The sequence below is a fragment of the Lutra lutra genome, chromosome 6 (assembly GCF_902655055.1).
Source record: "Lutra lutra chromosome 6, mLutLut1.2, whole genome shotgun sequence".
Classification (NCBI taxonomy): Eukaryota; Metazoa; Chordata; class Mammalia; order Carnivora; family Mustelidae; genus Lutra; species Lutra lutra.
The window spans coordinates 128,088,967-128,113,540 of NC_062283.1; the positions used below are offsets into that span (position 1 = coordinate 128,088,967).

Consider the following 24,574-nt stretch of genomic DNA (forward strand, 5'->3'; position numbering starts at 1 on the left):
AAGGAAGTAAAGCATCTGGTTTGTTTTGTAATGAGAAGCAGGAATGCAAGGTCCACGCTCTTAATAATAAACAAACAGGACATTGTATGCCATCATCACAGGATGTCCTTCCTTCAACAGAGGACTGACTGAGGCTGGAGGAAAAGCCGGACAGGGCGTAGAGCGAGCCCCACTAATTACTGCCTCCGTCTGCCCTCCCCTTGCAGTGATCAGTTCAACATTCTCTTTAACTGTGAAACGATTAATGTTCTACATTTTGCTTACACGCTCCTCCTCGGAAGTCTGGCTGTGGGTTCGGGGAGGGGAGCTAAAGCAAGGACTTTTAATCCATAGGATTATAACTTTTCCCTATTTCCCTATTTATTAAATGGTTGAAAGAGGGAAGTTAGTTCTACCAAATCTGAATGTGTTTCGGTTAGCAGGAGACAAGGAAGCTGACAAGTTTGGGGGGGGGGGGCCGAGGGGGGGCCGACGTGCTTTGGGGCTATAACTGGAGGATTAGACAGCTACATTTTATTACATTAAATGCAAAAACAATTTCGCACGATCTTTTCAGGTACCCTTTGTCTATTCTTTAAACTGTGAATTTGAGCCGAGGAACTACGAGATTTTTAGGTAATTTTTAGCTTTCCCTTAATTTAAGGAATGTGCGCCCCCTTAGAAAGCCTCAGCAGGAAGGAGGGCGGGCTGAGTATTTAGAATACAATACAGCCCGAGTGAACGTTGAGGTTAAGTGCTTTCAAAGGGAAGTAAGAAGATTCCAAGTAAATGTTGAAATTCACATGCGAAGAGAGGAAGCTCTGGGCGGCTCGAGATCTGGGGGAAAGCCCTGGGCTGAGCTCTCGGCGCGGCTCCGGCGAGTCCAGGTGTGGCCACGCCCCCCTTCAGCAGCTGGTGGGAGTGAATCAGACGAATGGGAAATCTGCAGCAGGGAGGGGAAAGGAGCCTCCGGTCTGGTTAACACAGACTGAAAGTGCTGCGGTGACACTCAGCCCTCCAGTGCTGCGGAGAGGCAGAGCAGCGCGCGGCACCTGTCCGCCACGGAGAGCCGGGACGCGGGCGCCGGGGCGGCCGTGGAGAAGGAGGGACCGCCGAGCTGCGCGCCAGTCCTCAGCCCGCGGGGGGACGCGGAGGAAATGTGGACTGTGTAGAGATGAGCGACACTTTTCTCCGATGTTGGATATTTGCTTGGAAAAGCGTGTGGGTACGACCTTGGTAAGGAACTTGATCTTGTTTTTCACTCTGAAATTGATCAGAAATGGTTGTTGTTGTTGCTGTTGTTAGCGTAGTCGCAGTAGAAACCAGGAGTGGTTCTGCTTTAGGGCTCTTAGAACTGTCAAACATTTGTAAGACTTTTTCCTTATGAATCATTAACCCTTTCAGTTCGAGGCATAATTGTCAATTCATTGAAATTTCGGTAGTGGCTCCTGCCTACCCACCGCCGAAGTGACTTCTCCGGGCTGGCTTAATCTTCACATTTTGCTTTATTTTAACACTTATGTGGCATCATGACTGTACATGTTGAAACTAAATAAAAACAAGCAAGTTTGTTTCAATCGTCAATCAGGAAAAACAACTTTGCATCTGATTTCTTTCTAAAAGAGCATCATATTTAGGGAAGAAAGAGAAGAATGTGAAAGCCACTTGGAAGGACTTCCACGGAGAGTTGTGTTTACATTCTAAGGAGGACACGTTCTTACGTGGAAATGATGCCCATGTTCCTACTGTTCATCAAACGTTGTATGGGAAAGCGTTGCAGAAGTTGTTTACCTTTTTCTCTCTCTCTCTCTCTCTCTCTTCGGAAAGCACTTTTCCTGAGTGTGTGAGGGGGGATTTGCGGGAATATCCTTATCAGTTTACAAGTGGAAGCAAGAGCCTGTCCTCTGAGTCTTCTATATTTGTTAGAACTTTAGTTACAGTAAACTGAAGCACATCAGTGACTTCTGGGAATTTGTACACTTTCAGATTTAAATGGAAAGTGCTATTTGTAGCTGAGGGCTCCTAAAGGAATTCTCTGCAGGGAATGCTATTGAACAGTTTTATGCTTTGTTTTTGCTCTTTCAATCTGGCGTGAGATGCCCACCAAAGGAAACTGCCAGGAGTTTTCCCCCTTCGCCCATTTTTTCCTGCTTTCTCCTGTGCTCCCAAACCATTTCTGAAAAGCTGCAGCTCAGTGATGCTGGCAGGATGCAACCCTTTCAGTCTTCCCTGTGAGAGGATGAAAGGGAGCGCGCAGTAGAGGGGGGGGTGGCGAGTTGTTTTGAAAGTTGTTTTGCGTTGGGAGCTGGTGGGAAAGTTCAGTCTTCCCCATTTGGAAAAGGGCGGCTGGGTTCCGCTCCTGCCCCACACGCGCTTTCCATTTTTAGCTTCATTCAGAGGCAGACAGAGGTCCTTCCTCTTCCTCTCCTTGTTTGTGACACTTTTCTGAGGCAGCTTTTCCACAGCACTGAGGGTCTGGCGGCCATGACCCCAGGAGCTCTGGGACCTAGGACTGAGCACCCACAGCATTCTTCTGCTGTGAGAGGTAAAGCCAGGGATTGTTCCGAGGTGATCTTTTCCTTCTTTCTTTCTTTTCTCCTTCCTTTTCCCCCCAGTGAGTTTGCCACAGTCTTGTCTTTCTTTCTTTCCTTTTTTAAGAACTAAGTAAGAGTAGCATTTTAAAACCTTGCTTCTTCAAGGCGGTCTTCTTTATACGGCTTTTTGGCTCTTACTCAACTGTACCAAGCACTCTGCATCTGCTTTTAAAGTCTTCAGACTACTGTGTTAGTCATAGCCTCTCGGACGGAGCCACAGGACAATGGGATTAAAGGCCTTTTCCCTTCTCTTCCAGGCTGCCCCGAAGTGTAGCTCCAGCACTGTGAGGTTTCAAGGGTTGACGGACGGGACCATGAAAATGGACATGGAGGACGCAGATATGACTCTGTGGGCAGAGGCTGAGTTCGAAGAGAAGTGTACATATATTGTGAACGACCACCCCTGGGACTGCGGTGCCGATGGAGGGACTTCAGTTCAGGCAGAGGCATCCCTACCAAGGAATCTGCTTTTCAAGTACGCCACCAACAGCAAAGAGGTAAGCCTCTGGTTTCTTGCTGAAGAAGGTTGGCCCCTGGCGCCCAATCTCCCTACCACTTGCCCTTGCAGCCTCGTATTTCTGTGAGAATCTGTATCAATAAATAATTGATTACTTAATTCACTTCTTTCATTGCTTTCTCTTTCCCTCAGTCTGTCCTTCTCATTTCCTCCAGCCCTCCACTGTTCCATCCTAATTAGCAAACAGTTAAATCTTCTAGCAAGTTGACACATCTTGGCATAGCCCAACGGCAGCCTGAGGTGGGCGAAATTGTCAGCAGCCTTCCAGAAAGCCACTGTCCACCCTGTACTCGCTGACCCTGGTCCTCCAGGTGTGGCAGAGCTTTTGAGGGAGAGAACTTTCTTAGAAAAAAAGTTTTCCTTATTGCTTTTGTCTCCTTTTGGTCATTAGATGGCTTTCTTCTTTTTAATGAGCCAGCTTTATTAGCTGGGTTACTAAAATTGTACTCAAAACCTTGACGTGTTTATGAACCGAAGTGATGGTATAAACCAAGAAGAAGTTCGTGTAAAAGTGTCCTCTGTCCGGATGACTTCAGAGCTAACCACTGTTTATCTGCCGCAGCTCCTTTGCTCTGGCTGGGGCAGGCAAGCTGATTCCTTACTGGCCTCTGAAGTGGGTACCCTCTTTGTTGCTTCAAAGGGGCTGGAAACCCAAACTTGGAATGAGCAAAGGATTTGTGTTTACCCTTTTATATAACGATTATAGCTAGGCGTGATGTTTAGCTGTGAAATAACTTGCAGAACCACTCTTGTTTTGAGAATTCAGCTACTGCAGTGGTTTCTGCTTGTCTCTACTGCAGAGCTGAGTTGAGGGAATTGACCCTCAACAGACTTCCCACCCCCAGGACTACCATGGGTCACTGTCATTTCTGTCGCTGCCTTCACAAAAAAAGTGATTCCTTGCTGTGGGAATCTATGACTGGATACTGGGAGTGTTCACTAGAGCCCTGTCCGATCACTTTTTCTCCTTCCCCAAGGAATAGTATTTGAAGGAGTCGGGGGAGACCGTTGTTTGGAAAATACTTTGTCTCTTTCCTGTTTGTGTGTCTGAGTTCAGTGTTTTTGGTGAGGGGGAGGCACAGCTGTCTAAAATTAAATAGAGCAGCTCTGCTTTGAGTTTCATTAAAGCTTAACCTTTTTTTTCCCCCTGCTGGAAGAATAAAGGCAGATTTCATAAAAACCAAAATTTAAATTGCAGTTGTACATGAACGTTAACCGAAAATTTAACCCCAGAGGTCGGCCTTAATTATACCTCTTTCTGAGAGTAACACTTTTTTCCATAGAAAAGTTCATAATATGTGGCCTGTGAAATCAATGTAGGATTTGTTTGGCTATTTAAGGTTTGGCTGTGGCTTTAGAAGGTGTTGTGTGTTTTTTCCCATATCACATTTGACCAAACAGTGGTCTGCTCCCAGGGTTCATTGGTGCCGTGTTGCTCTGTCCTGCCCAGTGAAATAAAGGCCTGAACTGAAATAAAGGCCTCTATTCTGTGGGTCATCTTTGCCTTTTCATTCTATAATGTTCTTTCTTATCTCCCGTTTGGCACTTAGCTTGTTTTTCCATTTCCATCATTCTACTTAAAATCATAGCTAAATAAAGGAATGCCCTCAGATCATTAGTCCAAGGTTCAGAAAGATAGTCACTTACTCAAGATGTGTAGTGAGAAGCCTGAGCCAGGACTAGGAGCAAAGTTCTTCTGACTTCCCCAGCCAGTGCTTCTTGATTATGCTACACTGGCCCCTCTTGGTGTCACTGTGGTTTTATTTATCGTCTTTATGTCTTTCAGCCCAGATCCTTTATTAAGCTTGTTTGTTTTTTGTGTTTTTTTTTTTTTCCCCTTTGAACATATAACTTCCTATTTCAGTATGTTCCTACAGTGCCTTGTATCCCTAAAGAGGGTCTTTCAAAACTCACCTAATAAGAGATCAGGGTCCTCCTCGTCTATTTTCCCATGTTTTATTTAACTGAAACACTTGAATAACACATCTCCAGTTCCTAATCATAAAAGCAACCAGGAAGCCAATTCGAATGTGATGCTGTCTTACATTCAGTCTGGAATTTGTACCCGTTTTTCTGTTTCTTTCTCCTTCTTTTCTACACTTTGGAAGAGGACAGCTCCCTTGTGGTGGGGAGAGAGGTGCATGGAACTGAGCCATGGAGGGTGTGATACCTGACAGCCAGGTCTCCGGCAGAAACCTTCAGGATGGATGAAATGTTTACATTGACTCTATTCAGTTAGTTCTTTCAGTCCTACCAGCCATGGAAAGGGGGGAAAAAAGCCTTTCTATAAGGGGTTTTTATCTCACTGGTTGATCTTGCCCTTCTTTATATGTTTTCATTTAAGTAACAGAAGATGTTACACTGTGAACTGTTGTGCTGACATACTTGGGGATTTTTTTTAACAAGACTATTTTTCATTATGAATTTGTGCTATGTGTCAGCACCTTTTTTTTTTTCTTTTGGTTTAAAAACAAAACATACGAACCAAATTTCTGATCTTGACCCTCATTTTTAGATTTGGTTTAGAATTATTCCGCACCTTTAATGAGCCCGTTCTTACTTCCTATTTCCAGAACTCAAACCAAATATAGACATACTATTCAAAACTTTTAAAACTTTTTTTTTTTTAACTGATGGGTTATTCTTTTAGGGGGGATTTTCCCCTTGTCCTCCTGAAATAATCTTTTGTGAATACGTGAATACAGGCAGATCAATTTAAACAGTTATATTTTAGAAGCAGCAGCCTGTATCAACTTTGCTTATATTCAAGACGCATGGTGGCTCTAAGTCTGACCTCCGAGAGTCATGTGGTGATAAACATCAGACCCATGATGGGGACTCACCGAATGCCTATTTTGATTGAAGTCCATTATTAACTCAAGTCATCTGTAAAAGGTATCTCTCCATAACATGCAATTCCCTCTTCTTCCTACTGCCTTTTATTTGTGAGACAATGTGCCAAGACAGTACCATGTTTCCTTTAATATAATCAAGGAGGAAATCTTCCAAAAACATCTCCATTCACCCCACTCCCTTTCAAAAAAAAAAAAGTGAATTACAAAATGAAGTCTTAGTCCACTACAGAGTTCTAGTCATTTCAATGCAAATATCCTTATGTTCGAAATAAAATTTTAATTGAATATGTCATTTCTATGGGGTGGTGGATTTGGGGAGGGTAAGAGATAGCTAGTAATTAAAATCATCTTAATGTAATTTGGGGTGGGGATGCTCAAACCACATTTAAACCTGAATAATGTTTCTGCTTAAAGCCCTCTGTGTGTGTGTGCTTGTAGATTCCCTAAAGGAGGAATTGCTTTTAAAAAAAACCAAGTTCATTTTCTCCTTCATATCAGACTTAAATTCAGCAAGCCCCATCCTAAGTTGTGAAATCTTCGTTTTGTACAATGAAAAACAAGCCCTCTTTTTTTGTCTGGAAGGCTCAGACATCAGGGTATCTGCTGTAACTGAGTCCACTGACAGAGACGGATCTGCCCAAGTGGAGGAAGGGCTCCCTCCTAACGTAAGGCACTACGTGGAAGGGCTTGTGGGGCGGCGAGAGAGGAGGCAAGCAAGTGTGGAGGCAGGGTCTTCTCCCAGATAAGATTATGGGAGGCACACAGACAGCAGCCTGCCCCTAGTAATAATTCTTTAGGACCCTGGTCAGTTCCTGTGAAGTTTCCTTCTCAAGCTTAGGTGAACACATTCTTAATTAGTTTTTTTAGCACTGTGAAATCCAAGGAACATACCAGATTCCTGTCTCATGTGCTTGCTCTGGGGATAGAATATTGTTGGCTAAGATTCACATCTGGATCTTTCTGGGGCAAGAGTGAGAATAGGACTTGGTCTTCCACTTCCCATTAAAAACAACCTTGGTTCCTATTCCCCCTCCAGTTACCTAGCCGAGCACTGTAATCTTAGAATTGCAGCTTGTATGTCCTCTTTGACTAATGTCTCAGACATGGATTTGAGATGAAGCTATTTATCCTATACTAAAGTGCTGGGCTGGGAGTGGAAAGAGATGGTATTTAAGCTATACAATTCCTTCCAACCTTGAAATTCTATTATTTTGTGTCTCTGTGTATCCACTTTATGTGAGTTTATGTGTATAATGGAACTTGAAATAATAGGATTCTGTGCCACTTGTAAAGATAATCTAATATTGAGGCTCTTTGGCTCTTTTTTTAAAAAAATTATGAAATGCTCACCACGATGTGTAGGTTCTTTTGTTTGCAGCTTGAGTATTTTCATAGACTTCTCTTCCACCAAAGACCCTCCTCTTCTTAATTGTTATCCTGTCTGCTTACTTAGTTGCCTTTGTAAGGTTATAGATGGCAGGGTTATAGATGGCAAGTACTGTACTATAGCTTCCTCAGTGACTTGCTTATAGTTTTTCTCAAATAGGTGCTGGGTGGTTATGTCTTCTAAAAATTCTTTTGTAAGAATAAAATTCAGGTTGATTTCTTTTTGTCCATAAGAAAATTTTGTGTGTTTTCTTAGTATAAGAGTGATAAATGAGAACCAAGAGGCCCATGGGTTTTAAAAAAAAAAGAGCAATTTGGAAGGAAAAAAGAAAAAAAAAAAAAAAAAGACCTGACCTCAATGTAATGCTACTTGTTGGTAATCAAGCTCTGACTCCCAAGACACTGTCTGCAAGAGACTGTAATTTAAAACAAAGTTGATGAACCAGTTGAGTACCTTTCTTTAAATTACTGCTTTAAAGTGGATATGTTGAAAATATTAACTGCTAATTATTGGCTCACCAACAAATGACATTATTTGTTTTTCCTGTTTGTCATTTTAATATTATGGAATAATCACTCAAATGTGAATGCCAAATGATTTGCGTGTCACAGAAGTCAATTCCATGAATTTTTCAAATTAATTAGGTTCAATAATGTATCATAAATAATGAAATCCTGGGGCGCCTGGGTGGCTCAGTGGGTTGAGCCGCTGCCTTCAGCTCAGGTCATGATCTCGGGGTCCTGGGATCGAGTCCCGCATCGGGCTCTCTGCTCAGCAGGGAGCCTGCTTCCTCCTGTCTCTCTGCCTGCCTCTCTGCCTACTTGTGTTCTCTCTCTCTCTGTCAGATAAATAAATAAAATCTTTAAAAAAAATAATAATGAAATCCTCATAAGTAAGTCTACTTAAGCTTTAGTACATCTTTTTATCTCAAGACTGCTCTGAGCTACTCCTGTCCCCAGGAGTTTTACTGCCAACAAATACCAGTAACGATGAACTGTATTGAAAGGGCACATAGATGTAAATGAAGGCAGAGGAGGATGAGATGAACATCTGCTTTTTTCAGCTCTCTGCCAGAAATTCATAAAGTACCAAAAATAACACTTTAGCTCACAACATTGTTTCAACTTGCGTTAGGTGTAGGAAATTTTTTCTTTCTTTCTTTTTTTTTTTCCTGTCTTTCCAGTCTTGGTATGCTCTATTGGCTTGTATATTAAATACTAAATTGTTTTAAAAAATCATTGACTGATAAGAAATGTACAAGAGAAAGATTGGACTCTTACAACCATGGAGATGTGCTTATTCCATATCCATTTCAACAGGTTTTAAGTTCTTCATGAGACGTGTTGATGTATCAATGTATGTCACAACCAAAATCTGAGATTCCACTGTGCACATTAATTGATACATATATTTGGACCTGCCACGGCAGGTACACAATTACAGGGGAGCCATCGGGCTTAGTAAAACCTGGAAGTAAATATTCTTTTACCTCCCCTCTTGGTCCATTTCAGTAAGGTATTCAGTAAGTAATTTGTAGGTGATTTCAGACCAAAAATAGTAAATAAGTAAATAAATAAAAATGGGAAAGTGACTGAATAAAAACCAATATAAAACTGTAACTGTGGGGGCACCTGGGTGGCTCAGTGGTTAAGCCTCTGCCTTCAGCTCAGGTCATGATCTCAGGGTCCTGGGATCGAGTCCCAAATCGGGCTCTCTGCTCTGCAGGGAGCCTGCTTCCTCCTCTCTCTCTCTCTGCTTGCCTGTCTGCCCACTTGTGATCTCTCTCTGTCAGATAAAATAAAATCTTTAAAAAAAAAAAACTGTAACTGTGAAATGTTACAGAGGACTCCTTACAGAGGAGTTCTTTTGAATAGTGATGAATTGTTTCCTGATTCGTGGTTGGTGATTTTTTTTCACTCCCTTAAAGAAATTTACCATCAAGGAGGAATTGGCATAGTTAACTTGTTTCTTTAGCAGGGCCCTAGTGTGATACATCCAGTCTGAGAAGGTCATTTCCTCAGATCTTAGAACCCCAGCTCTCAGAACCCACAGCTCTCCTCAATATAAATTTCATTTCAAAGGACGACTCTTGACCACTGTTGAGTAGAAGATACTAGGGAAGAACAAAGTCACTTGAAAGATCGTTCTTCTATTAAAGAGAACTTGTAAGTTATGAAAAAAAAAAAAAAACAAACAACAAAACAACACCTCATTTGGAATGAAAAGAATATAATGTGTTTTTATTCTGGTTCCTTAGGTCTTTGTGGAACAACCCAAGAGCATTATTTTGGTTTCTGAGGCTAAAACTATTTTTTTTTCCCCTCAAGCATGCTGTGTTTATGGTTTGATGGAGAAGGAGAAATAAGAAACTAGGAGCAGGCTGAAATAATTTAATCTTGACCATCTAATTCTGTAGTATCGGATTCTAAAATCAGATAAAACAGAATGGTTACCCTCTCTGATCTTCTAGTATGAAAAGTAATAGTAAAAATGAAAAAGTCACCTGAGAATAATCCTTTAGACTAGTTTAATGCTTCGTTGGGTATTTACTTATGACCTGGGAGCGTAAAAGTTGATTTCCCCCCTAAGATGAACATTGTTGTTAAAATTATGTGGGCACCATTGATATTTGTTTGCTGTATCATCATTTTGTCATTGTTGGTTGTACTACCACTTGCCAATTCGATTCAATAAAAAATCGGTTAATATTTGACAGTTTGAAGTAATTATTTCGCATTTTATCCCCTTCAGGTTATTGGAGTGGTGAGTAAAGAATACATACCAAAGGGAACACGATTTGGACCTCTAGTAGGTGAAATCTACACCAATGATACTGTTCCCAAGAACGCCAACAGGAAATATTTCTGGCGGGTAAGTAAGGAAGATTTTTTCAGACTCCATAAGAATTAAGGGGGGGAAAAAATGGAGCCAGAAGTGCTGGGTCACTTCCTTTTTCAACCTGTACTCGGGCTTACCACAACTATTCCAGGCCCCTGTGGACACAGGGAGTTGTAAGTAAACGTGATTGAAACCGGTTAATTGTTTGGCTCTAGAAATGCAGCCCCTAGGTGATTAAGGATGGAGATATGGACTGTATATGAATCTTAATTTTTGCAATTCATTAGAGCTTTGTGATGAAAGGAAACAGTGTGCTGCTTGCTTCAAGGGTAAGTTCATTTGCATTTCTCTGCAAGGAAGTAGTAATGAGTCACCAAGCCTTAGATTTCACCCCTTCTTGATTTCTTGCTGAGTTAACTTTAATTGAATGGAAGAGTAATCGTAAATGAATTAGCTTGAAAATAAAGGCTGTGAAGGAAGGATGGGTAGGAGATGCCACCAGGGGAATGGAGAGGACTGGGACTGGTCTTGTGTCTGCATCATAAAACTGTTGGGTTTGACCGTATGTACATTACTCCCGTGTAAGGGAGGTGCTTACAATCATGTGAGAGCTTTAAAGTCTGGCCCATACAACCTCCTTTGGAATATCAGGATTAGAAAGGACCTCAAAGATGAACTAATTAGATGGAGTTTTTGAGTAAAAGACCCAGAATTAGAAGGGAACAGGGACAAAAATTAGACTGCTTTCCTTCTTCCCATAAATCTCTCTAGGATATTCACTTTTCTCAATTAGAAAATAGGAACATGCTTACTAAATTTAAAAGTAATTTTTTTATGCATACTTGCATAAAACGTACATGATTACCAGGGAATCATTATTTGAATTTTTTAAGAATCTTAATTCTTTTAAAAAACAGCTGCAAGAAACAACCACAAAAACTGGATTATACTTATTTTGGCCAGTTTTTACCTACCATGGTTATATCTTGGGAGAAGTATCTTTATAAAAGACTTCTATTTGGGGATCATTCAGAAGCTGTTCCATAGAAACAGGATTTTTTTTAAATCCAGGAAGTTTTGTGTTTTTAGATTTATTTTTTTTACTATTTTTCCAAACAAGAAAGAGCACGAAGAACTGTTCTCTAAGAACTATGTGCTCAGTTTTTATTTAATAATTACACATGCTTAAAATATATTTACTTTGTGACTTAAAATGGGCAAAATATCAGTGACTACATTTTTGCCTTTATTGCCAATAAAGTCTTCTCAGAAGTGAGCCACAGAAGTGTGTAAGTCTTGGAGTCACAAGTCTGAATTAACACAACCCGGCGTAAGACTTATTTAATGTATGATCATTTTTTAAAAGGCAAGAAATACCTAAGAACCTCCTATCTCTGTCCCAGTTCCCTGACTCATTAAAGATTCATCCTAAGTAACTGAAATGCTTTCCTTGGGAGGATTTATTTGAATTAGTCTTTCACATACAAAGGATATTGTAGGAGAAAACTCCCCACATGTTGTCAAAAGCATCCTGATTTTTGCTGGCAGGAATATGAACATCTGTTGTAAGGAAAGAAAAAGTTTCATGCAAATTACACAGTCAAAGAAGAGTAGGGATGTTCAAGTTGAGAAACCAGTGACATTTCTTGTAACTGTACTATGAGTCAGCACATTTTTAATCTTCCTGATAATATATGGTAGTGTAATGAGGTGAGAAGGAGCAGTGTTCATTTGATGTACGCATTATTTTATTTTCGTGCGTGTGCGCGTATGACTTCATGGCACAGTCGTTTCTGTTTTTAAATGAGGATACAGTAAACTGTAGTCCATGGAAGGCTGACTGGAATCCCACGCCCCGTAGCTTTAGAAAGCAGTCTCCACCCAGCGAAGAGTGCAGAACGATGGAACCCCATGTTCCTGGAAGTTTGCACATCAGAGTAAACAAACTTGAAAACCCCTCTTGATAGCAGAATTCACCCAGGCTTGTTCCATTTTCTCTTAACAAAACACACCGCAAAAGCTCTCACAAGCTGCTTTGATGAAGCCACATGTATTTCCCCCTTCACAATTTACAGGAAGTTACTCTTAAAAGAAAGTGATTCTGGTGTTTACTGCCCGTGTTAAAGGGACAGAGTTCCTTTTTGTTTCTGATAACGTGTGAGTGAACTACAGCGCGATTTATAGACTATCATAGTCGGTATGTGACTAGGAACAAAGCCATACCCTGCTGTCCAGTTAGAGCCAAATTTCTGCTACGAACAGTGCCCTACTACTTGAAGACTACAAGTTGCAGATAACCAGGTACTGATTATAGATGGATAAGGAAGTTTCTTAAGTCTGAAGATGGATAAGGAAATTTCTTAAGTCTTTTTAAGTCCCTTAAAAAGAGGGAGAGAGAGAAACTTTCTGTGGAGGAGTGAGGAGTTGGTTTATAAAGTAGTTTCAGCAAGAATGAATGTTTTAATTTTTCCTATTCTTAACTTCTGTCTTTTTACCGAATCAAGCCTGAGTGCGTCAGTATCACTGGGAGGGAGGGAGAATTCTTCACTATGCGTTGCCTTTAAAGGACAATAGTTTCTTCCTGTTCTTTTTTCGAAAAACACATGCCTATGGCTCTGTGAGTTGGTGTTTTAGCCAACCACCTTACCGATAAGAGGGTTCCCTCTCCCCTCCTTCGGCTTGAAAGAGAAGTGCAAGGCTGAACATGTTTATCAAGAGGAAAAGTGACTTCTCAGTCGACTGTCAAATCCTGGCTTCTGTCCCGGTGTTCACTTTGTTATGGCAGGTGAAGTTCACCTTTGCCCCACCCAGTGTTTCCACAAAAAGGCAGGGTTCCAAGTATTCATATGAGCAAGTGTTACTTCTGGACTTGGAGGCTTGGGGGTGGAGGATGTTTGCATAGTTTAAGCCTTGGGCGGGGGTGTAGGAAACGGCAAGTACAGAGGCCATAGAAAAAGTTGAGAGACTCAGTTTGACGTATTCGGTTGGCTTGGTCTTCTACCCAGTGACTCAAAGCATTCAAAGTCAGCATAATCGGAACTAAAGTTAGAAGCTTCGCCCATTTGCCGTTCAGGGCTGTAGCAAAAGTAATACTCTCTGGTGGTTTGATCCGTCCGAGGCAGCTCCTTAAATGAAATGTGGTGTTTCATTCTTCTGTCATTTTTCCCCCAACACGAAAAGATGATAAAACTGAAATGGAAAAGGTAACTGACAAAGTGTGCCTTACCTGTTTCTGTCCTGATTTCTGCTGATTCAAGACGACTCTGGCTAAACCGACTGCATTCTTTTTCTATGTGGGCAACAGGGAATGAGAAATCACACACGGTCCTTGCTGTGTTTCTTCTTGGAGGTGCCGGGGAAGCTTGTCATTGCTTTGGGGCTGACTTTCTTTTACACGTCTGTCTTTTTGTTTGGACAGATCTACTCCAGAGGGGAGCTTCTCCACTTCATCGATGGCTTTAATGAGGAAAAAAGCAACTGGATGCGCTATGTGAATCCAGCGCACTCTGCCCGGGAGCAGAACCTGGCTGCATGTCAGAACGGGATGAACATCTACTTCTACACCATTAAGCCCATCCCTGCCAACCAGGAGCTTCTTGTGTGGTATTGTCGGGACTTTGCAGAGAGGCTTCACTACCCTTATCCCGGAGAGCTAACAATGATGAATCTCAGTAAGTGGATTATAGAACAAAAAATAATAATAAAAAAATTTTAAATGCCAGTAATGTCAGTTCTGCCCCTAGAGCTAATAACATGTTGTTTAATTATACGGTTCCATGTGTGGGGCCAAGTAGGTGGCTTTAAACAAGGGACGAGGAAAAGGGAAAAAAAATTTTGTAGTCCCTGTCCCCCATTAGGAAATTTGATCATGTAAAATATTAAGAGCTATTTTGAGTGTTTAATTCAGAAAGTTACAGGAAGAAATAGATGTCTAATTCTAATCTTTCCAAAAGGGGGCAGGTGGGAGTATAAAAAGGGATTGGTCCTGACATGCCTATTATGCGAGGTATAGCCCTTTTTTGTGGTGATTTGTTGGTGCTTACAGTGTGGTTGGAATATTATAGAGATGCACATTTGGCTATCAATGTATGGTCTGATGTAGAACACCGCAGACTGTTTTCTAGAAAAACTCACAGCTATAATTTTTAAAATAGTATTCTAAGTGGATAACTCTAAAGATTTTATATCTTAGTCTCCTTCTTTAAGGCAAAACCCTAATTATCTAACCTCTGGATCACTTTTACAGCAGCCACCTAACACTTTGTTTTTAAAAATTCTCAGTTCCTTAGGTTTATAAGCTTTTACTTTTTTATTTGAAGTTACTATCATAACCCCTCTGCAAAAGGCTACCTCATTTTAGTCATTCTCAAGTGATCTCTAGGAACAATTTAAGAATGACCATAAAACTCCAGTCTGTTGTAATTATGGTTCTGTGTTCTCGGTTAGACTGCTACATTTTAAGGAAGTTTTTACAGTAGGTCCTTTTGATGTAAAAGTTTCGGCATCTAAATTTTGAAATTTTTGTAACTTTTGTTTTGATATGATTTCAAACTTGAGGAAAAGTTGCAAAAATAGTACAAAGAATTCCCAGGTACCTCTTACCCAGATTCACCAATTGTTGATAATGCAGGCTTAATTGTTTTATCTGACGGCTCAATTGCTTTAGTTCACATTTCCACCTTTGAAACATTTGGAATGAATGTTAATTTTAACATAGATTAGGATTTTGACTTCAACTTTAGGACCAGTTAACAAACCCATTACCTGTCCTGGTCAGGCTAAGCAACTCTGTAGCTAGTCGGTGCTCATCCCACACTGTCTAATTTACTTGATCTCCCTACCATCTCAATACCGTATTTGCAGTTTTCTGAAAAGCTGGGACTATGAAAGTTTATGAATCTCCCTCTCAGGATCACCTTTCAAGTTTGCATTCATGGTCCTCTCACACACATACACACATCACACTCAGCATACCCTTGAACTTTAGGAAGAGGTCTTGGAATCATTGGAAACAAGCTGGCTACTAACATGAACATGAGGGGTGAGTCGGGTCTTGACAAAGGAGTCAGTTCTTTTCCCTCATATCTCTTCTGAGCTCCCAAGAGTCTGTGGTATTGCTGAGTACCCCAGGAGCCAATCAGCTGTTTTGGCATTTGCACATGCCAGATCCGCCGTGCCAGGCCCATGGTAAAAGACAGCTTATAGTCTAGCAGAGCCTCTCAGAGGAAGATGTGCTGCTTCCTCCTAACTTTCTCAGCATGGCAAGTCACTTCTTCTTGAGGGTCTCCTTACACTCCTTGAGCTTCATCATTCATGAATTCAGAGAAAGACTTTGGTTGGGTTTGTTTTTTTTTTTTCCAAACAGTAACTCTATTTGAAGTGACCCACCCCAGTGACTTTGCACCAACCACAAAGAAGCTTTTTCACTACATCCTTCACCGAATGTGGTTTCAAAGGCCCTGCATTTTTATTCCCCGAAGAAAGGCTTTGCACAACATTTAAGATTCAAGTGCTTATTCTCTGTGTTCAGAGCAATTTCCATGTATATTGTGGAAATGACACTTTTGTTCCCACAAAAGTCCCTTTTTATTTATGCAGAATTTTTCTCTAAATGGCGGCTTAACATTTTCAGGGACGATTTCCTTGTCCAGTATTCATAGTAAAGAAGGAGAGTGAACAAATAACCAGTCACAGTAAAAGCCAAGACTCCCCATGCTGATTGTGAAACCAGTTGTCTTAGGTGTGGTAACTGCTGATTGAACCTCTGATCAGGAAAATTTCCACTCTTTCATCAGGCCTAATAGGTAGATTGTGTCTTCAAGTGAGTTGTTTTGGGTTTCCGTGCTCCCAGCACAATAGAGGTTTGTGCCAGAGTCTCGGTGAGGACTTTAAATGGCAATGATGGTCCAACTGGTAGAATTTTGAGAAGAGATTCGAATTAAACTGAGGCCAAAAAAAAAAGAAAAAAATAGTAAGTAGCCAGCAATCACAAACTGGCATTTAAAAAAAAGAAAAAAGAAAAGAAAAGGAGTAGAAACTATTAAATTTAACTCTTACCCCTCCCAGGTTTTTTGGTATTTTTTCCTATGTATCTAACCAACCCATCTAGAAAACAGTTGACCAAATTATAGACTTCTAAATGTTAATCTGCTTTCTCAGTTTCAGTTGAAAACAGACTTTGTTTTGCCTACTGCAGAACTTCTAGGTTCTTTCTTGTAGTCTTGGGGGTTCTTATTATAGATCGAAAATGTGAGTCGGCATAATTAAGCCATTCAGAGCCTTCAGAAGCAGTTCACTCTTGAAATGACTCCGTCCGCCTACAGCCATTTAAGATTTAAGAACAAAAACAGATCTTGATTTTCTTCTTCATGTTAACTCAAGCTGCTGCTGAGTGGGAGAGTCAGAAATGACACCAGCTCTACTGATTACTCAGCTGCTGAAGGATGATTTTTTAAAATGTACCTTCACATAGATTCCATGACTTCCACCTTAGAAGATCTTAGGGAGCTAACATTTCCCTTTGGATATTGTTTTGGAGGAAAATAGAATTTTTTTTTCCTATGGAGGCATAAGAGACCAAACGTGGATTGTGAATTTATTATGTGCTGGGCCCTGTGCTAAGAATTTTGCGTGGAAAATTACAGATTCTGACTTTCATGTTTGTTGGCCCAGTCATTAGCTTTGTTTTCACTTTAATAACTGAATTATTAAGGTACCTAGTGAGAACACCTAACTAAATAGGAGGGACGGGGCTGCTGATGGACATTCGTTTCTTGCTTATGGTCTCAATCTGTTGAACTTTAGAACCAAGAGAGTATTGAAACCACTGGAAAAATTATGAGACTGAGGTATAATTTGCCACGTGAAAATGGTGAAGTTTCTGTACATTTTATGAGGGTGCCATCTTTTTTTTAATATGGGCCTACACGGGTGTCTCCAGATTGTTCTTTTTCACCTCCATAAAATTCCTTCCTGTGACTGGGAGATGCCTCGCCTATCAGTTTCCCAACTTAGCTGTCTCTCTTCCTTTACCATTTCAGCTTTAAAAAACAAAAGTGACAATTTGAACTTCCTGCCTGCTGGGCCTCCCTGAAAGACTGATATTGGCCTGATAAGGGGTTATTTATTTTGGTTTAAATCCCTCTCCCTCAACAAGCTTTCCATCACTGCTCCCATCAGCATCTTCCCTGATAGTGTCTTGGCTGTGTTTATTCTGGGGCTGCTGGCTCGCTCGGGAGTAACTGATAACAGCTAGCAGGAGATAACATTCTTCGAGGGCCTCTCAAACTGGAATCGAATCCCTCAAGCCTGACAGTCCAGAGAATGGATTTGAAGAGTTCAGAATCTGGAGTTCCACAGACTTCATTTCTATACCTATCAGATATCAAGCCTGGAGTGCTTTCTGAGTGAAATCAAACGTATTTTTTTGTTTGTTTGTTTGAGACAGTGAATGATACTTTTACAGATGCTTCAGCACAGTCCCCAACGTGTCCCCTTCCGATACCGAGGCCAAAGCTCCCCTGCCTCCCAAGGCATCCACACACATGGCTGGTTCATGCCTTCAACCTACTCCTCCTTGTGGGGCAGCTGTTCAGTTGGAGCGATTGCCCTCTGATAACCAGAGTGCCAGCAAAGCAGCATCTGTTTTACTTTTGATTTCCAGGGAAGGCTGAGCTGGGAGTTTTTGGTGTTCCCTGCTCTGACTGGTGTTTTCCCAAAGGCATCGTTTGTTTCGTGTGTTTGGAGGGGCAGGGCTGGTGATGGACTGCAGAGTCTGGAACTGTCCTCATTGCTGCTGTTCCTAAATAGTGTTATTTATCGAGTAATAATACAGAATAAATGCTTTCATCTTAGCTGCCTGTTTTCTTTGGTGCTCTAAGTAATTGAACTGGCTCGGGAAGTGCCTGTTATGGTTTGGCAGAGATGAGTATGTCACGCCTTGTGATTCCAGGGGACAGCATTGCTGGGAGCCTGGTTAGACCAGACAGAACCTTGGTGCCATTCTTGTGTTGTCAGCAACTTGAGGGGAAGGGGTGGCATCCACATTGCTAATCTATTTGGCACAGGCAGTTTGAACAAGGTTTTATCAAATTCGTATTAAACAAGAATCAAGGCGAAAACTGATGACTGCTTGTTACTTGAAATGAGTCTTAATCTTTCACATCTAGTTCGCAGGGTGTGCTGATTTCCTTTCGGTACACTGTGAACATCAGAATGACTTTTATTAACCTCTGACACCCCCACACCAGGATTTTTCCACCCCATTTTAATGGAAGCTCTCCCGTTCTAGCTTGAACAGCACTTTTCCATCATACGGTTTTTACTGGTAGAAACAAAATAATCGACAGTGCCCTTCATTCGAGATGTTGTCACTGTCCTCGTTTTGCCCAGAAGGAAATGGAGCGGTGGGTGTGAGCGAGTGGCCCCCGAACCCTCTAGAATGAGAGGGCGTTGAGAAGCCAGGTGTGTCTCGCTTGTGGCCAGCTGGCGCTCAGGTTTTCTCAAGGAGAGAGCAGCTTTGGCATTTTCACTTCAGTTCTCTATAACCCTTTGAGTAACCGACCTGTCTTTATTTCAGCACAAACCCAGAGCCATCCAAAGCAGCCCAGCACTGAGAAAAATGAACTGTGCCCCAAGAGCGTTCCAAAGAGAGAGTACAGCGTGAAAGAAATCCTGAAATTGGACTCCAACCCCTCCAAGGGAAAGGACTGCTACCGTTCCAACATTTCACCCTTCGCTTCAGAAAAGGAGGCAGACGACTTCCGAAAAAACGGGAGCCCCGAAATGCCCTTCTACCCTCGGGTTGTCTACCCGATCCGGGCCCCTCTGCCGGAGGACTTTTTGAAAGCCTATGGGATGGAGAGGCCGACCTACATCACTCACTCTCCCATCCCGTCCTCCGCGACCCCGAGCCCCTCGGCGAGAAGCAGCCCCGACCAAAGCCTCAAAAGCTGCAGCCCGCACAGCAGCCCGGGGAACACGGTGTCGCCCCTGGCGCCCTGCCCTCCAGACCACCGAGACTCGTATGCCTACTTGAACGCCCCTTACGGCCCCGAAGGCTTGGGCTCCTACCCGGGGTACGCACCGGCCCCGCACCTGCCCCCAGCCTTCATCCCCTCCTACAACGCCCACTACCCCAAGTTCCTTCTGCCCCCCTACGGCGTGAATTGCAACGGCCTGGGCACCGTGGGCAACATGGGCGGCGTGGGCAACCTGAGCCTCTTCCCCAGGCTGTACCCCGTCTACGGCAGCCTCCTGGGCGGTGGCGGCCTGCCGCACCCCCTGCTCAGCCCGGCCTCCCTGCCCAGCTCGCTGCCCTCGGACGGGGCCCGCAGGCCGCTGCAGCCCGACCACGCGCGCGAGGTGCTCGTCCCGGCGCCGCACAGTGCCTTCTCCCTCCCCGGAGCGGCCGCCAGCATGAAGGACAGGGCGAGCAGCCCCACCAGCGGGTCACCCACAGCCGGCACGGCCGCCTCGGCGGAGCACGTGGTGCAGCCCAAAGCTACCTCAGCGGCGCTGGCGGCCCCCGGCAGTGACGAAGCCATGAATCTCATTAAAAACAAAAGAAACATGACAGGCTACAAGACCCTGCCCTACCCCCTAAAGAAGCAGAACGGCAAGATAAAGTATGAGTGCAACGTTTGCGCCAAGACCTTTGGCCAACTCTCAAACCTGAAGGTAGGCCACGCAGCGAGCACGGTGTGGGGGTGAGGGGGCAGCAGCCGGCCTGCGCGCCCCGGGGCCTCACTACGCCTGCGCGCCGGCGCCGTCCTGTGCGCCTGCTCGCCGGCTCACCTGCGTGTGGCTCGCTCTGGAGGTGCTGAGGCGCTTTTGCAAATGTGAGACGGGTGGGAATAGCGGATTAGGGGTGGCGGGATTCTTTTGGCTATTTCTGGCCCTGTGACTTCGGACTAATTACTTTCCTGTTGCGTTTCTTCTGAATAATGAAAATGCGGTGTTTGGGCTAGAAGATCAGTGTAAAGTCCTGTTGGCCCGCGGCTTTTGTTCCTTTGGCTCAAACAAAATGAAGCGTTCTGAAAACACTGGGGCTCAATCTATTCGGGTTAAGCTCTCACGTGATGGTTTTCCTAAAGTGTCTGCATCATAAATGCCTGAGTCTTTGAGCAGAAATGTGAGGTCTTCCCACCGACCGAGAGCAGGGCTAACGCACGTGGCTTCTTTCCAGGTTCACCTCAGAGTGCACAGCGGAGAACGGCCTTTCAAATGCCAGACTTGCAACAAGGGCTTTACGCAGCTTGCCCACCTGCAGAAACACTACCTGGTACACACGGGAGAGAAGCCACATGAATGCCAGGTGGGCAGTGTTTTCCGGTAGAAATTTTCACCTTTGTACAGAATGTGTCAGGAGCGGTCTCCCTGTGTCCTATAGCCCCGTAGTTTAAACCAGCACAAGAATTCTGCCTGGCCACGTCTCATAACCCTGTATCTGCTGAGGAGCAGAGGTGATGACACAGCCGGCTTCCAGTGGGTGGAAAATGGCAGGGGGAAGTAAACACCTCGCGTGCAGTGCCCACATCTCCCTGTTTGCTTAATGCCACGCCATAGCTGCCATAGGGAGGCTTCTCAACTCACAGGTTGCTGGGCGTTGGTATGTAAGTGGGCCCTTCCCACCCGCAGCTCTTAATCTTCTGGTCTTCCCGCCTCCCATCTCTGCCCTCTTCCCCGCACTGTAGGTTTGCCACAAGCGATTTAGCAGCACCAGCAATCTCAAGACCCACCTGCGACTCCACTCTGGAGAGAAACCTTACCAGTGCAAGGTGTGCCCTGCCAAGTTCACCCAGTTTGTGCACCTGAAACTCCACAAGCGCCTACACACCCGGGAGCGGCCCCACAAGTGTGCCCATTGCCACAAGAGCTACATCCATCTCTGCAGCCTCAAGGTCCACCTGAAGGGGAACTGTCCTGTGGCCCCAGCCACGGGCATGCCTTTGGAGGATCTGACCCGGATCAACGAAGAAATCGAGAAGTTTGACATCAGCGACAACGCCGACCGGCTCGAGGACATGGAAGACAACATCGATGTGACCTCTGTGGTGGAGAAAGAAATTCTGGCTGTGGTCAGAAAAGAGAAAGAAGAAACTGGCCTGAAAGTGTCTTTGCAAAGAAACATGGGGAATGGACTCCTCTCAGGGTGTAGCCTTTATGAGTCATCAGACCCATCCCTCATGAAGTTGGCTCACAGCAACCCACTACCTCTGGGGCCTGTAAAGGTCAAACAGGAAACAGTTGAACCAATGGATCCTTAAGATTTTCAGAAAACAAAAAGTGTTTTGTTTTGTTTCTTAACTTATGACTTGGCAAGTCAGGGTGCCTGTAACAAATGCTTGTACATAATTCCAGTTCTGCGAAGCTCTCCTGACGGCAGATGGTTTCCCCTCACCTGTCTGGAATTAAAGAAGGAACTCCAAAGTTACTGAAATCTCAGGGCATAAATGAGACAAAGACAATATATATATATACATATTATATATACTTATTTACACCCCCATCTATATATTTGAACCTGTGTATTTTGAATATTTGTGTGGATATGTTTGCATAGCCTTCTCATTGCTAAGACTATTGCCTAGCCATAATTATTTTTTCAATGATAATCCTTCATAATTTATTATACAATTTATCATTCAAAAAGCAATAATTAAAAAAGTTTACAATGACTGGAAAAATTCCTTGTAATTTGAGTTATAAATGTTATATTTTTGTCTTGTGGCTATTCTTTGTAGATAGTTTCTGCACATCTAAGTACCTACGATTTAGTAAACAAATACATTACTTCAGTTGACCTCCCTCTCTAATAATGGTTTGAAAATGAGGTTTGGTTTTGCCAAAGTTAGACAGTTGATGTGTTAACTCATAAGATCTCACTTGAACAGCATTGTATACCTTGGGGGGAATGTGTGCAGAATTACCCAATAAGAACTTCAGTAGAAGAAACAAGAAAGGGAATCTTGTCTGTTTGTGTAGATAGTTCAAATTCTTTTCCCCCTAGCCACAGATTTACCAGAAAGGAGATAAGAAGGCTTTGCTAACCTGTCTTCCTCTCCAAAAAGCAGGGTCACCTCACCCCCAAAGTCACATGGCCATTCAGAGTGGTCATGTGACCTTTGCATCCCAGTGTATTATCTGAAAATGTGAATGAGACAAACTGCCATGTTTAAAACCGCTGCAAAATGTTCCCAAAGCACAGGTGGTTTTGTATGTGTGAGGTTTGGGGGCTTGAGTCTGGGTGTTGTTTTTGTTATTGGGGTTTTTTGTTGTTGTTGTTATGTCAAAATTGCACAAACATGGTGCTCTACCAGGAAGGATTTGAGGTAGATAGGCTCAGGCCACACTTTAAAAACAAAACGAAACAAAAAAAAAAGAAAGAAAAAACGGGTATGCTTGTTGTCTTAGGGTAAAAGCAGGCAATGCACATTCCTATCCCCAACACATCAATTGTATTTTGTTCTGTAAAACTCAGATTTTTCCTCAGTATTTGTGTTTTTACATTTTATGGTTAATTTAATTAAAGATGAAAGGGCATTGCAAAGCTGTTCAACAACAATTACCTCATTGAGTGCGTCCAGTAGTGCAGGAAGTGATGTCTTATGCAGTGATTTGCTACTCTGCAGGAGAAACCAAGTGTGCTCCAGAAGGACAGAATGTGTACCATTCTGTCTTTTACTCTGCTAAGCCCAAAGATTACATGTCAGCATTCAAGGTGTAGCAAAGAATGATGTATATTTATAAATCTATTTATACCACTATACCATGTGTATATATAATATATTTATAACCACTTAAATTGTGAGCCAAACCATGTAAAAGAACCTACTTTTCCTAAGGGCAAAAAGAAAAAAAAATCCTTTCTGAGGCTTTGCTTAACACTTGAGGACCCCATCATCATAGACATTGGTGAGCTTGGGCACCTCCTTGCTATTGTACGAGACCCCAAAACCTTGGTGCAAAGCTGGAGACTGCATAACAACCAGGGAGAGAGAGATGCATCATCTTTCACCAGTAAGGACAGTCTAAGATGGCTTTATTTTTGTTATGTGGTCACACCCAAGTCATGGAGATAAAGTCCCATCACTCCCTTTACCACTATTAATTTTCTCTCTCTTTCTCTCCTTTCTCACTAACTAATGCATCACTTATCAGTCTGGTTTCTACATTCAACCTTTTATCGATGGCAACTATGTCAGCCTGCAGTAAAGAACGAACTTAGGAGAATCCAGAGAAACCTCAGAGCCTTACTGATCTGTTCCTCTAAGTGGCAAAACTGACGATTTTTTATGGATCAGTGCTGGGCCAACGCAGTCCTTAATTGTAGGTAAACCAAAGCATCGCACACTGACATTGACACCAAACATTAACGGTTCTGCTCACTTGTTCTCTTCTTTCCCTTTTGTGCTTTCTTATTTGTGGGATTTTTTACCAAGACCCGCATGGCTCGAGACATGCTTCTCTTTGCTATTTGACCTTCCCTTGTAGGCCTCTTACATGTGAATGTGGAGCCCACAATCAACAGTGGTTTTATTTTTTTCCTCTAATCAAAGTTAAAACTGACCAAAGTTATTGGCTTTTTACTTTGCTAGAACAACAGATTATCTTATGTTTACGTACTGGTTTACATTGTTATTTATGTGCAAATTGTCAAAATGTAAATTAAATATAAATGTTCATGCTTTACCAATGCTTGTCTAGTGTCTTCAGTGAGGGGCCAGTGAAGTGACATCTTCTTAGGGAACAATTTTGAACATGACAGTGTTTGCCTCTCTCCTGCCCCACCCACTCTCCCCAGCAGCAGTGAGTCCCTCATCCCCCACTTCCATTGGGGACCACACGTGTGAGTGATCTGAAGTGTTGATCTCTTTTATAAGTGACCAGTTTAAGATTTTTCAATTATGAGCTATAGAAGTGTTCTCTAAGAAAAGCGTTTCAAACATTAGTAATGGATTTTGTCTGTCTCTTTTACTCTATTGATGGGGATCGGATAGTGAGGTAAGGAAGACTTGGATCGCTAACCTTCCTAGCCTCAGGACAGCATGTATGTGGTGTGTGTGTGTGTATGTGTGTAGACCCAACTGACTCGGGTAAGGGACAATGAGGAAAACTGGGTTGAGGAACAACACTTAGCCCAGTGAGGACAACATTTTTGCCTCAGTAGCTAACACTGAACGTGCCATAGGGAATAAGTTCTTCTGTGCTTTTGCAGTCTTCCTGTTCTACATCCCACGGTATTTTTTTCCCTTTACATCTTAGCTCAGAAAGTAGATCTGTCACTTGTTCATCTAAAATGAATTTCAAGACAGCTGTTGTTTTACCAGAAGCTGGGCATTGTTAGGATGAAACCCAGAGACATGCTGGTATGGCCATGCAGTCCCAACTGTCATGTGGTGGG

General features: G+C 42.9%; 1 protein-coding gene across 4 annotated transcripts; it reads left to right on the forward strand.

The window, feature by feature from the left end:
* The first annotated feature begins 919 nt into the window (after positions 1 to 919).
* On the forward strand, positions 920 to 23,862 carry PRDM1 (PR/SET domain 1). 4 transcript variants are annotated; one of them, XM_047734376.1, is made up of 7 exons: positions 920 to 1,215; positions 2,831 to 3,070; positions 10,084 to 10,203; positions 13,589 to 13,841; positions 18,749 to 19,848; positions 20,357 to 20,485; positions 20,865 to 23,862. In XM_047734376.1, the coding sequence occupies exons 1-7, from the start codon at positions 1,174 to 1,176 to the stop codon at positions 21,435 to 21,437; spliced, it is 2,457 nt and encodes an 818-aa protein (XP_047590332.1). In that variant the 5' UTR covers positions 920 to 1,173; the 3' UTR covers positions 21,438 to 23,862. The 4 variants fall into 4 exon arrangements, with proteins under 4 accessions (XP_047590332.1, XP_047590333.1, XP_047590335.1 ...); XM_047734377.1 differs by lacking the exon at positions 920 to 1,215 and adding an exon at positions 2,419 to 2,524; XM_047734379.1 differs by lacking the exons at positions 920 to 1,215; positions 2,831 to 3,070; positions 10,084 to 10,203 and adding an exon at positions 10,236 to 12,471.
* The last annotated feature ends 712 nt before the right edge of the window (positions 23,863 to 24,574 follow it).